Here is a 16,836-nt window from a genome sequence, read left to right on the forward strand (position 1 = left end):
AATTATATTCTAATTTCCTTAGCACAAAAATTCATTCAGTGTTTCAGCCATTGTGATAAGGTAACAGATAATTTAGGGATCTATTTGCTTTTTTCGAAGAAGCAGCAATCCTGGAGAGTCATGGAATAGATGTGCAGAGTCCAGGAGGCCACTCGAACAGTGATGACGTCGACGGGAATGACTACTCTGAGCAGGTGAGCCCCTGCACAGCTGGGCGAGGTTCTTGGTGCCTGAGCAGGGGAACAGTGGGACAGCTTAGTTCCGTGGGTGTGGCTGATGGGGTGGGGGAGGGGAAGCAGTCACTGTCCCTCCACTCTGCTCCTGTGTCTAGTTAGATTTCATGTAATTTGAAAGGAATGTGGTAAGATTCGGTTGTCCTGTTGAATTTGTGAGAAATCGTTATTCACCCACATGGATTTATTGTCATACAACAGGATACTTGGCAAGTACGCAATGGGGAGGAGGAGGAGGGAAGAAGTTCAGAGGGAGGCAGAGAAGCAGAGAAGGTAGAAGAAGAGAGGAGGATCTGATCCAAACAAGCAAGTTACACCATTCACGACACACACTCAGTGTTTGAGAAATACTAGGGGCAGCTGGACCCCATGCCTAAACATGTACCGATGCAGGGCACGATGGAAGGCCCCACTCACTCTGGCCCCACTGCAGTGGGAACCCTCCTGCCCAAAGGAGTGGTTCTTCCAGAGTCTCTGGCACACTGACACATGCATCCTCTCATAAGTGCAATACCTGCATGACTCGTCACCTCGCCCTGATTTATTCTGCATTGCTTTTGGGGAAAATGTATTTAATTGTAGCCACTGCATGGAGTAATTCAGTAACTAAGACCGTGGGAGTTCCTCCTTGACCCCACATAGATGTTGACAGATTTCATTAAAATTTTGATAGGATGTAAATTTCCATTTGGAATATGCAGGGAACGCATGGTGCCTTCCCCTAGACCACAGCAAGAAAACTTCTCATTTTTCTGGGGTCTGTGCTTTTTCCTTGCCCCCCAGCCAGCTCATATAGTCCAGTGTGTTCTTTAACAGCCTCTGTTTACCACACGCCTAGAATGCATGCAAGTCTGTGCTGATCCCTTTGTAAATTCTAAAAACTAATCTGTGAACATCAGAAGGAAACAATGATGTCCACACTTCCAAAGAACTACCATTTTTTTCCCTTTAGGACTCTACTTCATAGCCCCAAGAGAATATTCTGTAAGTCTTTCTGTTCGTATACATTCCTATTATTTTTCAGTCTACCCACAAAGATGGATCATTTCCATCTTTTTTTACAGATGCCCTAAGGGCAGCACATCCCATGTTTTGTTTGTTTTTTTCCTTAAGGGACTTACCCTTTCCAAAGCTCTTTGATACAGAATTCCCCTGAAGATGACAGGTGAGAAACGTACCCCTTATTTGTAACACCGTCTTCAGTGCCTGACGTACATCCTGCAATGCCAGCTTCCTTCACAGCTTTATTGTTTAACACATTGAGCTGCGCGGGGAGGACAGCCTCACACTTGTTCTAGGTAAGACACCTGCCGCTGCCCTTGCACAGCTGCCTCCAGCAGGAGAGCTCCACACCTTCCTCCCCTTTCTCCCATAGCCATTTCCAGCAGAGACACGTGTCCTGTTGTAATTGAGAATTCCTTTTTTTTTTTTTTTTTTTTAACAAAAATGCACTTTTTATCTGTAAGATGTAATTGTAAGTTTTGTCTAGTTTTCTCAGTTCAGAGAGGGACCATGAATTCTAATAATCTATTTGTAAAAGCAGCAATCTGGAATTTAATAGCTCACTAGTATGGCCTTCAGTGATTAGTGCTATATTTGTTACAAACAGAAAGATCCAAATATCCAAATTGTTGGTTTTATATCAATCACTGCAGGTTTGATCATCATCACCAGCAACCTTATTAATAGAATGAATAGAATTCTCAGTGAGGAAAAACATTTTTTGTGCTTTTTACTTGTTGAATCCTAAAATTATCAACTGAAAATCTTTGGACCTATATCCATTCAGTGTCTACTTAAATACAATTTACCTCTATTCTATCATAAGCCCCTCCCCCAGTTTCCTCCCACGAATGTTCTGCCTCCCCTTGCCCCAGCATGTCTTTCTGTGACTGAAGAATTCTTCCAATCCACTAATAACATTTCTTATTTCTGCACATCTAGGATGACAGTACGAGCCATAGTGACCACCAAGACCCCATCTCATTAGCTGTGGAAATGGCAGCAGTCAACCACACTATCTTGGCATTGGCCCGACAAGGAGCCAACGAAATCAAGACAGAGGCCCTGGATGATGACTGATCAGGGAGGTTAAACACGACAGGTTAACTTAGTTTAGACGTAGCACCTTAGCAGACTTTCCTCGGTCCTTAACATGTGTTCTTACAGTATAACTTGCAGTTTCTTGTATGTCAGGTAGCCGTTAGGGTCTTGTTCTGTGAAGATGGCATGGTGCCCTCAGCCTTTGCATATACTCTCTCAGTATTAATTCCCAGTAAATAATAACCAACCAACCAACCAAACTTCCCTCTCCCAGCCCGTGAGGCTAGAAAATCTTGCTGCTCCGTCTTAGCATTCCAAGAAAGTGCTTCCAGGTATTTAGATAGCCCTCAGTTCTGAAATATTAGGCTATGTGTAAAATCTTGGGTACCTTTAGATTCTTGTAACACTAGTCTGTACCCCCTTTTCCTTCCCCAAGACTGATAGGATGCAAGCTGAGGTCGTGGCACAGGAATGACAGACACCATTTGGGGAGTATCCACAGAGTCAAAGGAACACTAGAATCCCCACCTCAGTGTGAGGATAATTGATTTCCAGCTGCAATAAGCCGTGCCTCATTATAGCCACACTGTGGCTAGATTATACTTCTTTGGGTGCTGTGCTAAGAATGTCAATGGAAAAAGTCAATCTCAGATTTTGTTTGAAGTTAACATGCCTGACACAGACATCCTTTCCTCTCACAAGCTGTGTGACTTAGTAGATAAAATACTGCCTTCTGCCTTTGGGACCATGATTAAAAACAAAGACAAAAACCAAACGTCATAAAAAAAAAAAAAAAAAAAAAAAAGGCCCAGCTTGAGAGCATTGGAAAAAAACATGAGCTGAATGTCTAATGGATGCTAAGTCCAGTTTTCAGAACCACTGTACATTCCGCGGCACAGTTAGCAGTGCCTGCCTGGAAAAGTTTTGGAGGCCATCGTGGAAGTTGCTTTGCCTCCTGTCAGTGTCCCCTTTCCCTGCTACCAAAAAAGTCTTTCAAGGATGGAGCTAAGGTCAAAAATGAGTGAAAAAACTTGCAGTGTTTGTATCCATTAAACGGAAGCCCCCTCAATCTGAGAGGTCGCTAGAGGACTTCATAGTGGGGTTGTGCTGCCTGTCACAGACGCAGACACTTGCCCAGACAGGAGCAGAGAAAAGCAGGGGACGTTTCCTACTCACATTGTGGCTGTACAAGAACACGATGGGACTGCTTTGCTGTTCTCTTTACTCTGTCCTTGGAGAGGTGTGAAAAGCTGTATTGCTACAGGCAATTTATTTAATAATTGCAAGCCATATTGATAATGGATGTGGTAATATTTGTAAAGTTTAATCTACTTTAAGCGGCAGTAACTAATGGAATTTTTTTCCTTGATCACATATGTAGCACTTTTGTTACTTTTTAAAGATATTTATATTTGATAAATCTTTTTTTCATTTTGAGAACTCAAAATACCAAACAGTGAACTTGCGTTATAAAGTCACCCTGTGATCACCTTGTCATCTAGTAGCAAAATGATGAACTATTCATGCATCAAAGAAAATTACATCTGCTGGCCTTGTATGAAAATGATCTCTTGGCATCCCGATTAAATGACACACTGTCACTGTGGGTAAGAGGAAAGAGCCTTCAATGTAGCAGCACAGGGTGCGTCTGAAAGAGGCACAACTGCTGTGGTTTCTGCCTTGCTCCATCTCTCCTATGTATAATGAAGCCTTGTTTAAAGGGGCATGTGGGGCTGGCTGTTAAGCAGGGCTTCTTTTTGTCCATTACCTGAAAACAATTTCTAAAATAAAAGGAAGGTGCCGTTTCCTTACCTCTTCACCCATCCTCCTCCACCAAATGTATTCAATGACCTTCCTCAATTTTCTTTCTCATTCAGGAGATACTGAATATCCGCCAGTTTCCAGCTGGTCTCCTTCCACTTAAGGCACACGCTGACGGCGTCATTTCCTTATCTGTTAATCCTGCTTATGTGAGTGTGAGGAAAGTCTTCGAGAGGGCATGAAAGTGCCACCTTATATATGTCTGTGACTTTAAAGAGCTATATGCAGGGCCTGGTCCTGCTGTTGTCCATGGATTTCAGGGGGAAAAAATATATGTACTTTTTTCAGCTTCCAAGCATTGAAGTAAAGTGGAGCCGTCTCTTCTGTTTTACTGTATTACTTGAACCAACAAATTCAAGAGTAGCATTTGTTATTCTCAGGAATGAGCCTCCCCCCGCGGCCAACTCATATTCTTTCTTGGTTTATCTGACTTTTTATTTCAATTAGGAGATTGTGTTCTCTTGCTTTCCTTTTATTTTGCTTAAAGGAAATGTAACATATTTCCATTTTTGTGGAATTTTGACTGCTTATTCTCAGTTGAATCAAAATACAAGGAGACAGAGAAATATCCACTCTGACAAGCCACATCCATGATTGATTGTAAGGAGATTATTATAATTGATAGCTTCTTTATCATGGGATTGCTAGTATCATTTGTACTTGCTAGTCTTTTTAAAGGAACAGACTCAAACTGTTAAGACAGCTGCAGTTTCTAAAGAACTACAAAGATTGTCATAGATGTACTCAAAGGTTTCATTGTTTTAACACCTTTACGGGAGGAAAAAAGCTTCAGAGAATAAAGGCAAGTTCGCATCCATGAAGGGCAGTACCAGACCCTATATGGCAATGTGGTGAAACTGAAAGAATATTTCTGCCACTGCAGGAGAATGTCCTGGAGAGCTCAGTGGGAGCAGGAGGAAGGCATCTTCCACCCACAGCTGTTCTTGTCATTGGAGAAGACCGCTGGCTGCTCTGAAGACCCACTGCCTTACATGTCACTTTTGCTTTTTCACCAAGAGTGAGAATTTACTTCCTCTGGGCCTAGATTTAAACCTGTTAGTTTTCTGTTTGTCACCAAGTTCAATTCTGCCATCTTGTCCAGGCCACCTTGGTTCTTATAATGGTGTGTGGCACTGCTACTGTTATATTTCTAGTGTCTTTAGGTAGTATATTTCTCTCTTAAGCTTTTTCAGGTTTTAGTGGCGGAATTAAACTAGAAACCCTAAACTTCCTTATTACTGAAGGGAAAGCAGCCAGGCTCTGAAAACTCACACTGTGTGCTTCTTGGTTGTTCTGTTCCCCCCGCCCCGCCCCCCGCCCGACCCGGGTTGTACTTCACTCTCTCCTTCAGGCCCCAGGAGACTCCTGCAGGGGCTGTTCCTGTCGAGGAAGACTTTCAAAAGTCTTTTGAAGTGGGATGTGGGGGAACTTGCCAACAGGTATTCATATAATTTATTTCTTTAAAGACACCTTAATTGAATTACTATGGTCAGATGGGTAAACTTTCCAAACTTTAGAAACACTGACACAGGGACCTTTTAAAATGGGCCATCTTGATGAGATCTCTGCCCATCTGTTGATAACCCTAACAGCAGATGAAGGCTGGGAGGGCAACACACTGCATTCTTACCTGAGCCCTTCAGTGCTATTTAGTCCCAAATAGATGTTTTGATTTGTTTCAGCAAAGCCGGTAATGTTGGAGTGCCCTTACAGCAATTTTCTTCACAATCAAAATCACAGTTCTTTAAGTGGTTAATAAATGTAGTTGCCTTCCACCCACCTATGACTCTGGACAGTCCCCATCCCTGTCACTCACAAGGGCAGTCCTCCCACCCCACCCCCATATTCACATTCCCATGGCCCATCACAGGAAGAAGGAACCTGAGGCAGAGAGGAGGAAAATCATTAATGCAGAAGTGTACACATCCAGTTCTCTAGTTCTTGGTAGATTGATGGTGGCAGCCCGTTCAGTGATCACCACCTATGTTAGGTCCGTATATCCAGATATATTTTACCTCAAAGGAGATGACTGAAGAATTGACCAATATAGTTATTTCCTTTCTGCCTGTTTAACGTTTGTCTTTAAGAAATGTTGACTTTAGAAACTTCTCCCTTGGATATCAACCATCAGGCACCAAGTATAAACAGACTCATTGAATCAGGAGTCTCCAGCCTCATCCTGTCTGTGAATAGCTCCTCTTCTGTTTCCCTCTGACAAGGCCTTAAGCTGACTTCTTTGCTGGAATTTTCTAATCTTGTGACAGCAGGGAAAAGTAGCTGGATGTGGTCCATCTCTTAACACAAACACTCCTCCCTGTCTTGACCAGCTACATATTCCACTGAACAGCCTCATCATCTTTGCCCTCAACAGTGGAAATGATCCCTTTCCCACAGATGTTCTCCCACCCACCCTCCCTCCCTTCCTCTTCCTAAAAATGTGAAGTCTTAAGTCTTTACTCTCTGGTCTTCAGAGGGTTTGGTTAGAAGCAGTCTTCCCATTTAATTTGTGGCTCTGCCTTTTAAAATTGTTTTTTGTCTTTTGTTGTTCAGGGAACAACCAGAGTATTTTCTCCCCAGTGTGTCCCAACAGATTCTTAGGCAATAATTTTTCTTGTTGATGATCCTGTGCTCAATAGCACACTACATTGAAGAACCCTGGCCCTCACCATTGTGCGTTGGTTTCTGTGTTAATCTCTGTGATCTGAATCATGTCAGAGAGATGATAGATTTTATCATTTTGTTGTGATTATTAGTAATGTTTTACTACTGTATTCATTGGGGCTGCATTGAGACCAGCCAAATCCATTTATAGCTTTACTGAGCCGGATTGATTTGTCAAGATTTCCCAAGTGAAAGTTGGGCACATTGCCCAGCTCCTGCTGGTGGTATCTTTGGGGAGTGTGGGATGGGGTGGGGGGATGTCCTGGGGCAGGGGTGGGAATGACACATATAAGGCATTCCTTTTGTTTTTTTTTTTGCTTGTGCTCATTACATAGCAAGGGTGTTTACTCGGGATTTGGGGATCAGTTGTCAGCCATGTTGAATTTGGCAAACTGAGCTGCGTGCCCTGAAAGCCCTCTTTTTATTTCTTCGTTTCCATATTGTCTGACTTACTTCGCCTAGGAATACCTAAGTTATCCAGTCCAGTGTTCCCTGATGAGAGTAGAATATTTTCCTGGAAAGGCAGCTGTCCATGCCAGGTCATCTGTCAGGATGTTATGGTGGTGTGCGGTCAGAGCAGAGGGCCTTTCTTTTCCTGTAATGTGCTCTACTTCCTTCAGCGTGCTTGGTTTCAAAGATGACCACCACTTTAAAAGAAAGATTTCCTTACAGCTCTCCAGAGAACTATCATACTAAGGTGATAGGAAAGGCTTCTCAGATACAAGCCAACATTCTGTTTTCTGATTACAGAAACTCCTCTCACATGCAGGTTGTGTTTGGAAAGGCTGTCCCTCAATTCCACCTATAAACTGAAAGTGATAAGCTACTGTCTTGTGATCTTGCAGAGCCAATAGTTGAGTCACTCATCTCTGAAAGGTAACTTTGTTCATATCTATGTATTTTCAAACCTGGAAGTTCGTAAATTGAAAGTTTCAGTATTAGCTGTATTATTCTTTCTTGATGAGGAATAGAAATGGCAGCAAAAAGCAAGCCAGCAATCTGAAAACTCCAGTCTCCTCTAACACTGGCTTTGTTTTAAATCAAGACGGGAAGAGATACATGAGGGGAGGGAGGGAAGATTTGCTGGCTGCCCATTCTTATCTCAGTGACATAGATGCCTCGGGATTACAGGCATGCGGAGCACTGAACCTCTTTGTCGTTCTTCCTTTGACATTTGTGGCAGAACTTTCTAGTTGATTCTGTTCACATGAAATGTGACAAGCATTTTTACACCATGAGACAGTTTACTACCCACATGCCACACCCATTGTCTGTCTCATCAGCCAGCCCCATAACCGCATCCAGAGGGATGCAGCTGAAGGGGAGCCGTGCCTTTCTCCTCTCCTGACACTCCTTTCATGTGGCAGGTTTGCAGGTTGGTCGGCCCCAGTCTGGACAGCTGTGTCCGTGCCTGCTCGGCTGCCCTCCAGTTGGTTGGTGCGGCCGGCGTGGGCATGCACAACCCGGCTCCCACTTGAGAAGTCTTGGGATGCCGGCTCCCTCGACTCCATTTTCATTTTCTCTTCTTTTAAGTAAGAGTGGCTCTGTATAGCCATAATTAACTCTCAAATTCACATTGGTGTGCTGTGATCAAATGAAGGTTGGACTGAATCTTTTCAAATTGTAACCATGGTAATTGAGGGGGGTGGCATAGAATGAATATATAAAAATATAATGGCAATTGTTCTGAATGACTGAGTGTCCTCCTGACATGTAATTAGCTGTTTTAGCAGGATGTAGATTGGCATGGTCATAATTAAAAGAATTTCTGTCCTTTATGTGATTGGAAATGGCAGCGCTCCCATCCCCTGTTCCCTCTTAGCACTAATGCTCCCAAGAACATTTGGAACAGCAGCTCTGTAAACTAAAATAATGACATGGTGCTTCTGTTCTCCCCTAAGTGAAACAGCAGAATTTGGAGTTGTTTCAGCTTCAAAATGGAAGCCTTTGATTATTGTTCCCCATTTGACTTCTAAGTTCTTTGAAACTTCATTCAACATCCAGTTCCAACTTGCTCCACCTCTGGCAGAAACCACAGTCGGGACCCCAGAAGGAGCCCCTCTGACCAGCCTCTAGTGCGTTCCAGCCCATGGTCTGGCCAGCTCAGGGCCCTTGCTTGCCTAGCTCGAGGACACTGCTGCTTGCTGGGCTCTCTGGGATCTTCAGATTTCCCTTGGTTGCTTGATATTTCCATTGATGTCACTATCAGAAAGCATTTCCCAAACAGAAGTTTACAGAAAATTGAATCAAGGTTTCCTCATTGAATCCTAAGACTCAGACAACATGACAGCACACACATAACTAACACAGGCTTTAAACACGTGGGGGCATGAATGGAGTACTATTCATGACATTCTAAAGCTACTGGAGCATGGGACACATGTGCCTGTGCGCTCCTCTCACACCCCTTGGCAGGTGCCCCCTCCCACCGGCGCTGTTGCCCTGAGTCTTCCCCACTGTTCCGCTGTGCCAGTGTGAGCATCTCCCTGGCACTCAAGTTCATGTTCTCTCCCTCCCACTCTTCCTCCTGTCTCTTCCGTGCTCCCTGTCGCACGGGACACCATGTGGGCTTGATGCCATACACAGTCCCTGACCATGGTCCCCTACTTTTCTCCGGAAGTGTCACACTGGACAGGAGCTGCTGAGTCACCAACTCACCTTTCCCTAGAATGTGGCTTTGTTTTTTTTCCCCCATCACTTGCAGAGGTCTTTATTCAATTATATGATCAAGAATGAGTCTACAAGGATACCAGCACCAGACATAGTGCCAAATGGCCTTTTGCAAGCGGTTCCATGCCCAAGAGGCTCACACTTGTGCTGGGTGAGCCTGGGACCATGAGCCTTTTCTTTTCCAGGTCTGGACACTCCAGGGTTGGTTTGGCTAGCCACTGGGGAGAGTACAACTCTGGCCTTTTTTCATATTTTGCTGCTTCTCTTTGTACAGATCTTTCCCCCTCCATATACCAAAAGGAATCCTAACCTAGTTGAAATGCTAGTTGCAAATCAGTTTCATGAGAATGCTGAAGTAGGCTACTGATTTAAAATTTTCCTCTTCCCTGAAAATACACACACCTAGAGAATTTAGGGAAAGGCTCTTAGGCCTTGGGAATCTTTTCATTCCCCGCAAAATACCTACAAAAAAATGTGTAGTATTCCTTCAGTATTCCTCCTCTTATAGGCCCTGAAAGCAACCTCATTCCCACCCAGTCCTTGCACACCTGCATTCAAGATCCATGCATGCAGTTGTTGAAACTGTTTTCTTTGGGATCCTATCTTTATGACAATTGGAATGATTACAGATTTATGACCCCAAAGAGTAGAGCATTCCTTTTCCTATTTTCCCAGCTGCTAAAAGATGACTATCTCCATTAGAATTTAGAATCCATCTTAAGATTAGAGATGGTAAGAACTGACTGGATGGGTCTAATTCTATGATTTGTGAGACATGCATTAAAATCGTCAGCAGAACATTCTGATGATCCACCTACACTCAAAACACCACCACAGTTAAAACCTTCTAATGGAGCCCCTGTCTTAGGGATCAAGGTATTAGAGGTGCTGCCTCAGGGATGGTGCTACTTCAAAAGAACCGAAGTTGGAGAGACACCTCCCTTCCCAAATGCTTCTGCAGGCCACTCTGGTGCTTCAGAAAACCCCAACCATATATTCCTTTATCAGCAGCCCCCACCCCTCTCCATCACAACTCAGCTTACCAAAATCAGTGAAAATCGAGGCAGTGCTTACCCATGAAATATGTGGGTTTTGTTCTTGTAGGAAACTAAAGATGCCACCACTGTAAATCATAGTATGACAGAGACAAACGCACAGGTCTCCCAAGCACCCCAAAGTCAATACAGCCCATGTTTTCTGAGCACGTACTGTGTGCGGGGCGTCGTGCTGGACATGTGTGCTGCCTCATGACCCAACACCAAGCAAGTCCCCTCGCCCACGTCAAGGCAAGTCTCCCCTCGTTTCTTTCATTTCAGTAGGACATTCATCTTCAAACAACAGACCGCATAGGACAGTCTGCCCTCTGAACACTAACCTGGTTGGTTTTCTCACGCAGCAGTGCCAGGTACCCCCAGGCGCGCTGTGGCATCGCCCCCACCTCTGTGAGCTGAACTCCCTCCGTGAGGGTCTGGATGCTACAGCCTCTCCAGAGTCTTCCTCCTTGGTCAGTGGTGAGGACAGGAGTGCAGGGAGGCGCCGCAGTGGTTGACAGGGTGGGAAGCCTGTGTGGCTGAGGGGAACTTGAACTCCAGCACCCCTTGCCTGCAGTTAGCAAAGGCAGAGACCAGGAAACCTTCTTGCGCTTCCTGTCTTCTCTCTTCAGCTCTTGTAGCACTTCCCTGGTCGTTCCTTCGGGGCTCCTGCTGTGTTCAGGAGCATCTTGCCCAGCTGGCCCCTCCTTCTCTCTAGAACCCGAGGGTCTGGGGTTCTGGAATTAGATCAGTGTCTGCACTGCCTCAGGCCTCCCTGGCTCCTCATGGGTCCTGACTGCAAAGACATACCTTGATTTGGGCTCAGCATAAGAACTTTCTAGAAGTCAGAATCCAGCTGAAGCACGAGCTCCTTTGAGGTAGAGGTCTGGTTCCTGTCCTGTCACATTTCACGTGGAACTGCGGTGACTGTTGTTAGGGACATTGAACAAGGGACATGGGTGCCAAGCTGACCTGAGAACTCGGCTAACTAAAGTTCCACATTTCTTCCCTTCTCCACCTGTCTACCTCTTTTCCATCAAACATAAGTGGTCCTCTAGGGGTTGGCTCTCTCATGGTCTCTCTCTTCTGATCTGCTCTGCCCTGTTGTGGGCATCTTGGAACCATCTCAGAAGCAAAGCCACAGCTGTGGACTGGTCCTTGTGAGAGTCTCCCTGGATCCTATGTACCTGTAATAGGTACATAGTTACGTTATTATCCAACCTCCAATCCCCAAAAAGCCTCCTTAATTTGAAAGAGAAAAGGTGTATGTGCCTTGCATTTTGTTATCGGTCCAGATTTTGCATCTGGTGGTGGCTGGGGTGCCATTGGGATTTTGGAATGGGAGTAGTTTGATTCCTCCCTAGGAAGGAACTCATGGCTCTCACAAACCAGTGTCTGTGGCAGTGACAAGTCACTGAATTTGTGTTTCAAGGTTTATTCCTTCTTCCCTTTAGGACTTTTTCAACTTCCTGTCACTTCGGGCTAAGTCTAAATTTCAGTCATGTTTTGTGGCTTCCTTTGAGCACAGAAACCTCTCCTTTCCTTCCATTACTGGAACTAAGATCCCAGCATAAACTCGTGAGAGTCACTTTTCCACCTCATCATTTGCTGGAGGTATTAAGCTGGACACAGAATGACATCAGTCATACTAATGTGAGCAGCAGCAGCCACCCTGGTGTGTTCCATTGAACTCTTGTTCTTAAACCAGATTCACGGGGGGCAGGGACAGAGTTAGAAGAGTGGGCCGCATGAAGGCGTGTGTTCAGTGGTGGCTGCTTTCAGGCAGCATTGTTGTATGCCTTGAAAACCACATTTCATTATGTTAGAATCGGTGATCCCCTTAATACTGCATCTCTGAAAATGGGCACCCTGAAACCAAAACCAAAGTTCTGGAGGTGGGGAGTGGAGCTTTTCTTTCAAAGCACTGGGAGCTTGGGCAGGGCGTCCCCTGACCGCTCCTCAGTTTTGTCGGAACACTCAGAAGGGCCTCCTCTTTTCCTAGTAGTTGCCTCATGTTGACTCTAGAAAGCGTGTGCAGCCTGTGCCTCCCCGACCCATGGCGGGCATCTGGATAGACCCTGGGAGCCTCCCCACCCCTGCCTCTTCTGGCCACTTTTCCAGGGGGCTGTAGAACACGGTCATGGGAAGGCCTCTGCTGGGCCAAGTCCCTGGCCCCTAAGCCATCACAGCACTGGTGTCGTCAGACACACCCTGGCTGCAAGGCAGGACACTCCCCTTGCCGAGAGATGCCAAGTGCATCATCATTGCCTCCCCTGGAAGAGCCCACCGCCTTCTATGACCTCCCCCCAGCCCGGGCTTGCCCTGCCTTCCACGGCCATGGTCACATTGGGTATGCAGTACCTTTCAAGGATAAATTTTTGTTTATGTTTTTTAAGTGCCTAAGCAAGTTACAGACCTCTGGAACCTGCCAGAGAGTCGGCCTGTGCCCTGTCCCCATCCCTCCCCACCCTGCACTGGCCCTTGAGGGTGGGCACAGGGCGGCTGCCCCTCTCCAGTGTCCCTGGCGTTCTGCAGGCAGAACAAGGCAGGGACAAACTAGCGGGGGAGATCGCTTCACAGCCACAGCAGGCTGGCTTCATCACTGTTTTCCAGCGTTTGTTTCTTTAGGGCTGTTTCTGTTTATGTGGTTTTGGTCTTGGTTCATAGAGAATTTAAGTCTGCTTAGGGAAATCTCAGTAGCCACTAAGAAGACAGGAGAGCAAGACAGCCTCACAGCAGCATTCCAGCTCTGGCTTTGGTAGGAGTTGGAAATGTATCCACATCCAAGAGGGCAAAGCGTCGAATCATCCTAGCTCATGAGCCTGACTCAGCTGCCAGCATGAGCCACTGGAACCCCAGCTGCCTTTGCGAGCCCTCTCTTCCTAGAGGGATCGGGGTGTCTGCTCACGAGGGCTTGGGAAAACCAGCAGTCGGGCATTCAGATCCAAAGTGTGTCTTTGGAAATGAGTGTGAGTGTATTTGTTTCTTTTTTAAAAAATAATTTAAGTCTGATCTAAATATGGGGCCTTTATTCTGTGATGGGTGTACGACAGATTATTTTGTGACTGCATTCTGTTCAAATCACATCACTAAGCAGCGCTCAGATGATTTGTTGGTGCATTAAAAGGTTTTGCAAAATGGAACAATCCATACCCAGGCACTTTATTTTCATTAATAATCCAGCATTTTTGTTCAGACAATGTAATGACCCAAAACACTGGGTATTCATATTTGACACATGGGCAAACTTGCCAGTGGAATTATGACCTGATAGAGAAGGGAAGGCAGGCTGACAAAGGTGATCGAATGGGGGAACAGTGCTGTGGTGATCATGAGAATGAGGCTTTTCTGTAGCATGTAAACCAAACCAGGCCCTTGGCAGTGCGTCATCCCTCAGTTCTCCAGATGCTATTTTTGCAGGTTCTACCAAGTGCTTGTTGATTACCCTAGTTGTAATTGTCTAGGGAAGAGATGAATGTAAGTGAGAGTGCAGAGCACTGGGGAGGGCGACAGTGAAATGCAATTAGAGGCAGCAAGAGAGTCCTAGTCTGTTCTCACGTAACCGGACTTGAAAGCTCCAGCGCGAGCAGAGTGCTGGGGGTGGATTCCACTGCCAAACCGCGGCACCTTTGCTTTACTCTTCAGCATGGGGGTGGTAACTAGCTGCACAGCAAGTTATGAAATGGAAAGCAAGCTTAACGGCTGTAATCTCGTCGGATACCCCGGAGCAGATGCCTTGGGATTGCCTGAAGTGTTTCGCATCCACCAAATAAGTTGAGTTTCTAAGATGGGCCATGCAGGATCCCTGCCACATGGGCGTGGGGGCAGCGCGCTCCTCCCTGCCTCGGCTGCTGTGTGTCTTAGTCTTCGTGTTTCCCCTTGGCGTCTCCTCTAGTCCCTGTCCATCTTGTACACCATGTGTCCCTGAGGGTGAGTCACACCTGTGTCTGAGTCTGCTGTAAGGTGTTCAGTCTACCTCAAGGGGTCATCATGGTAAGCTCTGTCCCACGGCATCCTCCGTCCATCACCACACACACTGGAATGTATCTCCCCCGCCCTGCCCCTTCGATAACCTCCTGACCCTGTCTTTCCTATAATCACCACAAACTCCTAGTGCAAATTGGATGCTGCTTTAAATGTGAAAACAATTGTTCAAAAGCTATAAAACCTGAATGAAAGCTGAAGCTGAATTTATAAGCCTTGTTGCGTATGAGCCAAAAGTGCAAAAAGCTCTATATAATGAACTAACCTGCCACTCGTATAAATATAAATATATATAAATATATTAAAATCAGACTGTTCTACAAAATTGTGTATTTGTATTTTTGTGTACGTACAATTTTCTGCTAAGCAGAAGGAGGATGTAGTATAGGATGCTGTGAGAAGAGATTGGTTTAATCCTATTTCTTTGTTACTTATTTTTGTTAACATCAGATGCCTGTCTTTGTCTTATATGTGTATGACACTGTTTGGAAAGCTGCAGTATCTCTCTTCCTGAGGTCCAGAGGCCATTAAAGAATAAACATGGGGCTTAGAGTTGTCTTGGCCACCAAACACAGACAGGTAAGCCAGCAGAGTTCAGCTCCCCTACACGGTGTGGTGGGACCTGGGACCTGGAGCCACTCGTGGTCCTGAGGTGGGACTGAGGGAGGGAAAGGGCTCCCCCACTTCAGGCTGGTCACTGTATTTTGACTTCCCTCTGGGAAGCAAAATCCCACTCGTAAAAATCAACTTCCAAGACAAAAGATGATCCGATGTCACTTTTCTGGATCCACCAGGAAAGGACACAGGATGTCTCTGAACTTTGGAACAGCCCCTCATATTTTGGGGCCAGAAGTTTGCCCAGAAAGCAGCAGGTGGCTCTGCCTGGCTGTAGCCCGGCTCATCGGCTGTCCCTGGGCTTCGTCTCCCTCTTCTGAGTAGTTGCTGCCTTTCTTCAGATCAGGTTACCACAATGCCTCCCCGCTGCTGACGCTTCATCCCCCACACCTCCAGCCCCAGTTACCTGGAGCTTCTCAGAACCCACTTTGCCGGTGCTAAAACACAAGAGGGGGTGAAAGTGGCTGCCAGTAATGGCCAGAAACCAACCACCAGAGGCCAGGCTGAAAGACAAGCTCCGGGTGCCCAGGGGCTGACGGGCCAACCATGTGGCAGGTCCCAGGCCCCACCCACTGCTGCCGTCCGCCTCTGAGCTCCACGGTGGTCCCTCTAATGGGAACCTCCTCTAGGGAGAGCGATACTGCACCTCCACCCGTAGGACTCATATTTATAACAATGTGTAATGGCTGTAGCAAAAAGCCCTTGTTTCTAGATGTAAATGGTCAAAGAAACAAGCGCTCTATTGTATTGAATAAAATAGTTCAAATGAGTCCTGTATCATTGTATCTCCTATTCTGGATTAGTGCCTTTTGGACAGTAGACTGTTCTGTAATTAAAATGTAGTATACTGCTTTTTTGTACAGTTTTGTTTTAATAAAACTTTTTTTTAATTTGTGTTTATTTTAGTATTGTACCTATTAGAGAATAAAATGTATAACTGAATACAGACTGGCTGGGATTTCTTTGGATCAAAGTGATTATTTGGGAAGTGACCGACCCAAACAAAGAGATGGAAGTGTTCCATTTTGAACATTGGTCCTTTTGTGCATTTAAAATGACTGGGAAAGGCTCACGCAGACTGCTGCACACCACCTGGGTAAGAGGGCAACACCGAGCCAGGAAAGCCCCTCTGCACATCCCACTCCCTGATCCTCCAGCCTGCGTTTGGCACGTGTCTGGATGACACCAGGAGAGGCTGTGCCTTCTGGGAGTCCCCTGACTGCACCCTCAGTATGGCACATGCCCACCCGGCCTGCCTTTTCCCCACCATCTTCAAGCTACACGATCACATGAAGATCTGGCCGCCCCTAAAACCATCAGGATCCTAGCAGCTCTCCCCGAACTAGGAGTGCAGCCTCTGACTTACGCCAAGCGGCTGAAGTCCATGCAGCTTTTCTCTTCCATTCCAGGCCACGCCCTGAGCCTCATTTTCTTAAAAGAGCTCTGTCTCTGTTGGGGCTGCACCTTCAGCAGTAAATAAAAAACACAGTAAATAAAGCCAAGCCTTCATTATTGGTTTTCTCTAAAGGCTTCCATTGGTTGGCATCAAATTCTTAAGCAGGACTCAAGGACAAGGTGCCCTGGCTTCCCTCTCCCTTCTCAGAGGAAACCTAAGACACAAAGGGTGTGTCTTTTCTTCTTCACAAGCATCATGAGGAAAGATGATGCCAAATTTTCAGCTGCCCCAAACCCTGTTGAAGTTGCCAAGTAGAGGCAGGGAGGGGTTCGGGGTTGGGGGGTGAGGACAGGGGCCAGCTCTGACGACATCCCCACCCATG

At 45.9% G+C, this 16,836-nt stretch overlaps 1 protein-coding gene and 1 long non-coding RNA gene across 40 annotated transcripts in view; both read left to right on the forward strand.

Moving 5' to 3' along the window:
* HMBOX1 (homeobox containing 1) overlaps window positions 1–4,421 on the forward strand; it is a 164,959-nt gene extending 160,538 nt beyond the window's left edge. For 4 of the 38 annotated variants that reach the window (XM_015145089.3, XM_028852524.2, XM_028852521.2 and 1 more), the window contains 2 exons: window positions 100–194; window positions 2,178–4,421. In XM_015145089.3, coding sequence (XP_015000575.1) covers window positions 100–194; window positions 2,178–2,315 — 233 coding nt within the window. In that variant the 3' untranslated portion in view covers window positions 2,316–4,421. Of the gene's footprint in view, window positions 1–99; window positions 195–434; window positions 1,532–2,177 lie in introns of all 38 variants that reach the window. The other 34 variants (XM_015145094.3, XM_077943385.1, XM_077943376.1 and 31 more) reach the window with 20 other exon arrangements.
* On the forward strand, window positions 3,757–7,640 carry LOC144330764 (uncharacterized). Of its 2 annotated transcripts, XR_013397227.1 has the most exons (5): window positions 3,757–3,883; window positions 4,154–4,246; window positions 4,981–5,115; window positions 5,449–5,536; window positions 7,509–7,640. It is a non-coding gene; the product is annotated as an uncharacterized LOC144330764 (long non-coding RNA). The 2 variants fall into 2 exon arrangements; XR_013397226.1 differs by lacking the exons at window positions 5,449–5,536; window positions 7,509–7,640 and having other exon boundaries at window positions 4,981–5,367.
* The last annotated feature ends 9,196 nt before the right edge of the window (window positions 7,641–16,836 follow it).

The sequence above is a fragment of the Macaca mulatta genome, chromosome 8, assembly GCF_049350105.2.
Source record: "Macaca mulatta isolate MMU2019108-1 chromosome 8, T2T-MMU8v2.0, whole genome shotgun sequence".
NCBI lineage: Eukaryota > Metazoa > Chordata > Mammalia > Primates > Cercopithecidae > Macaca > Macaca mulatta.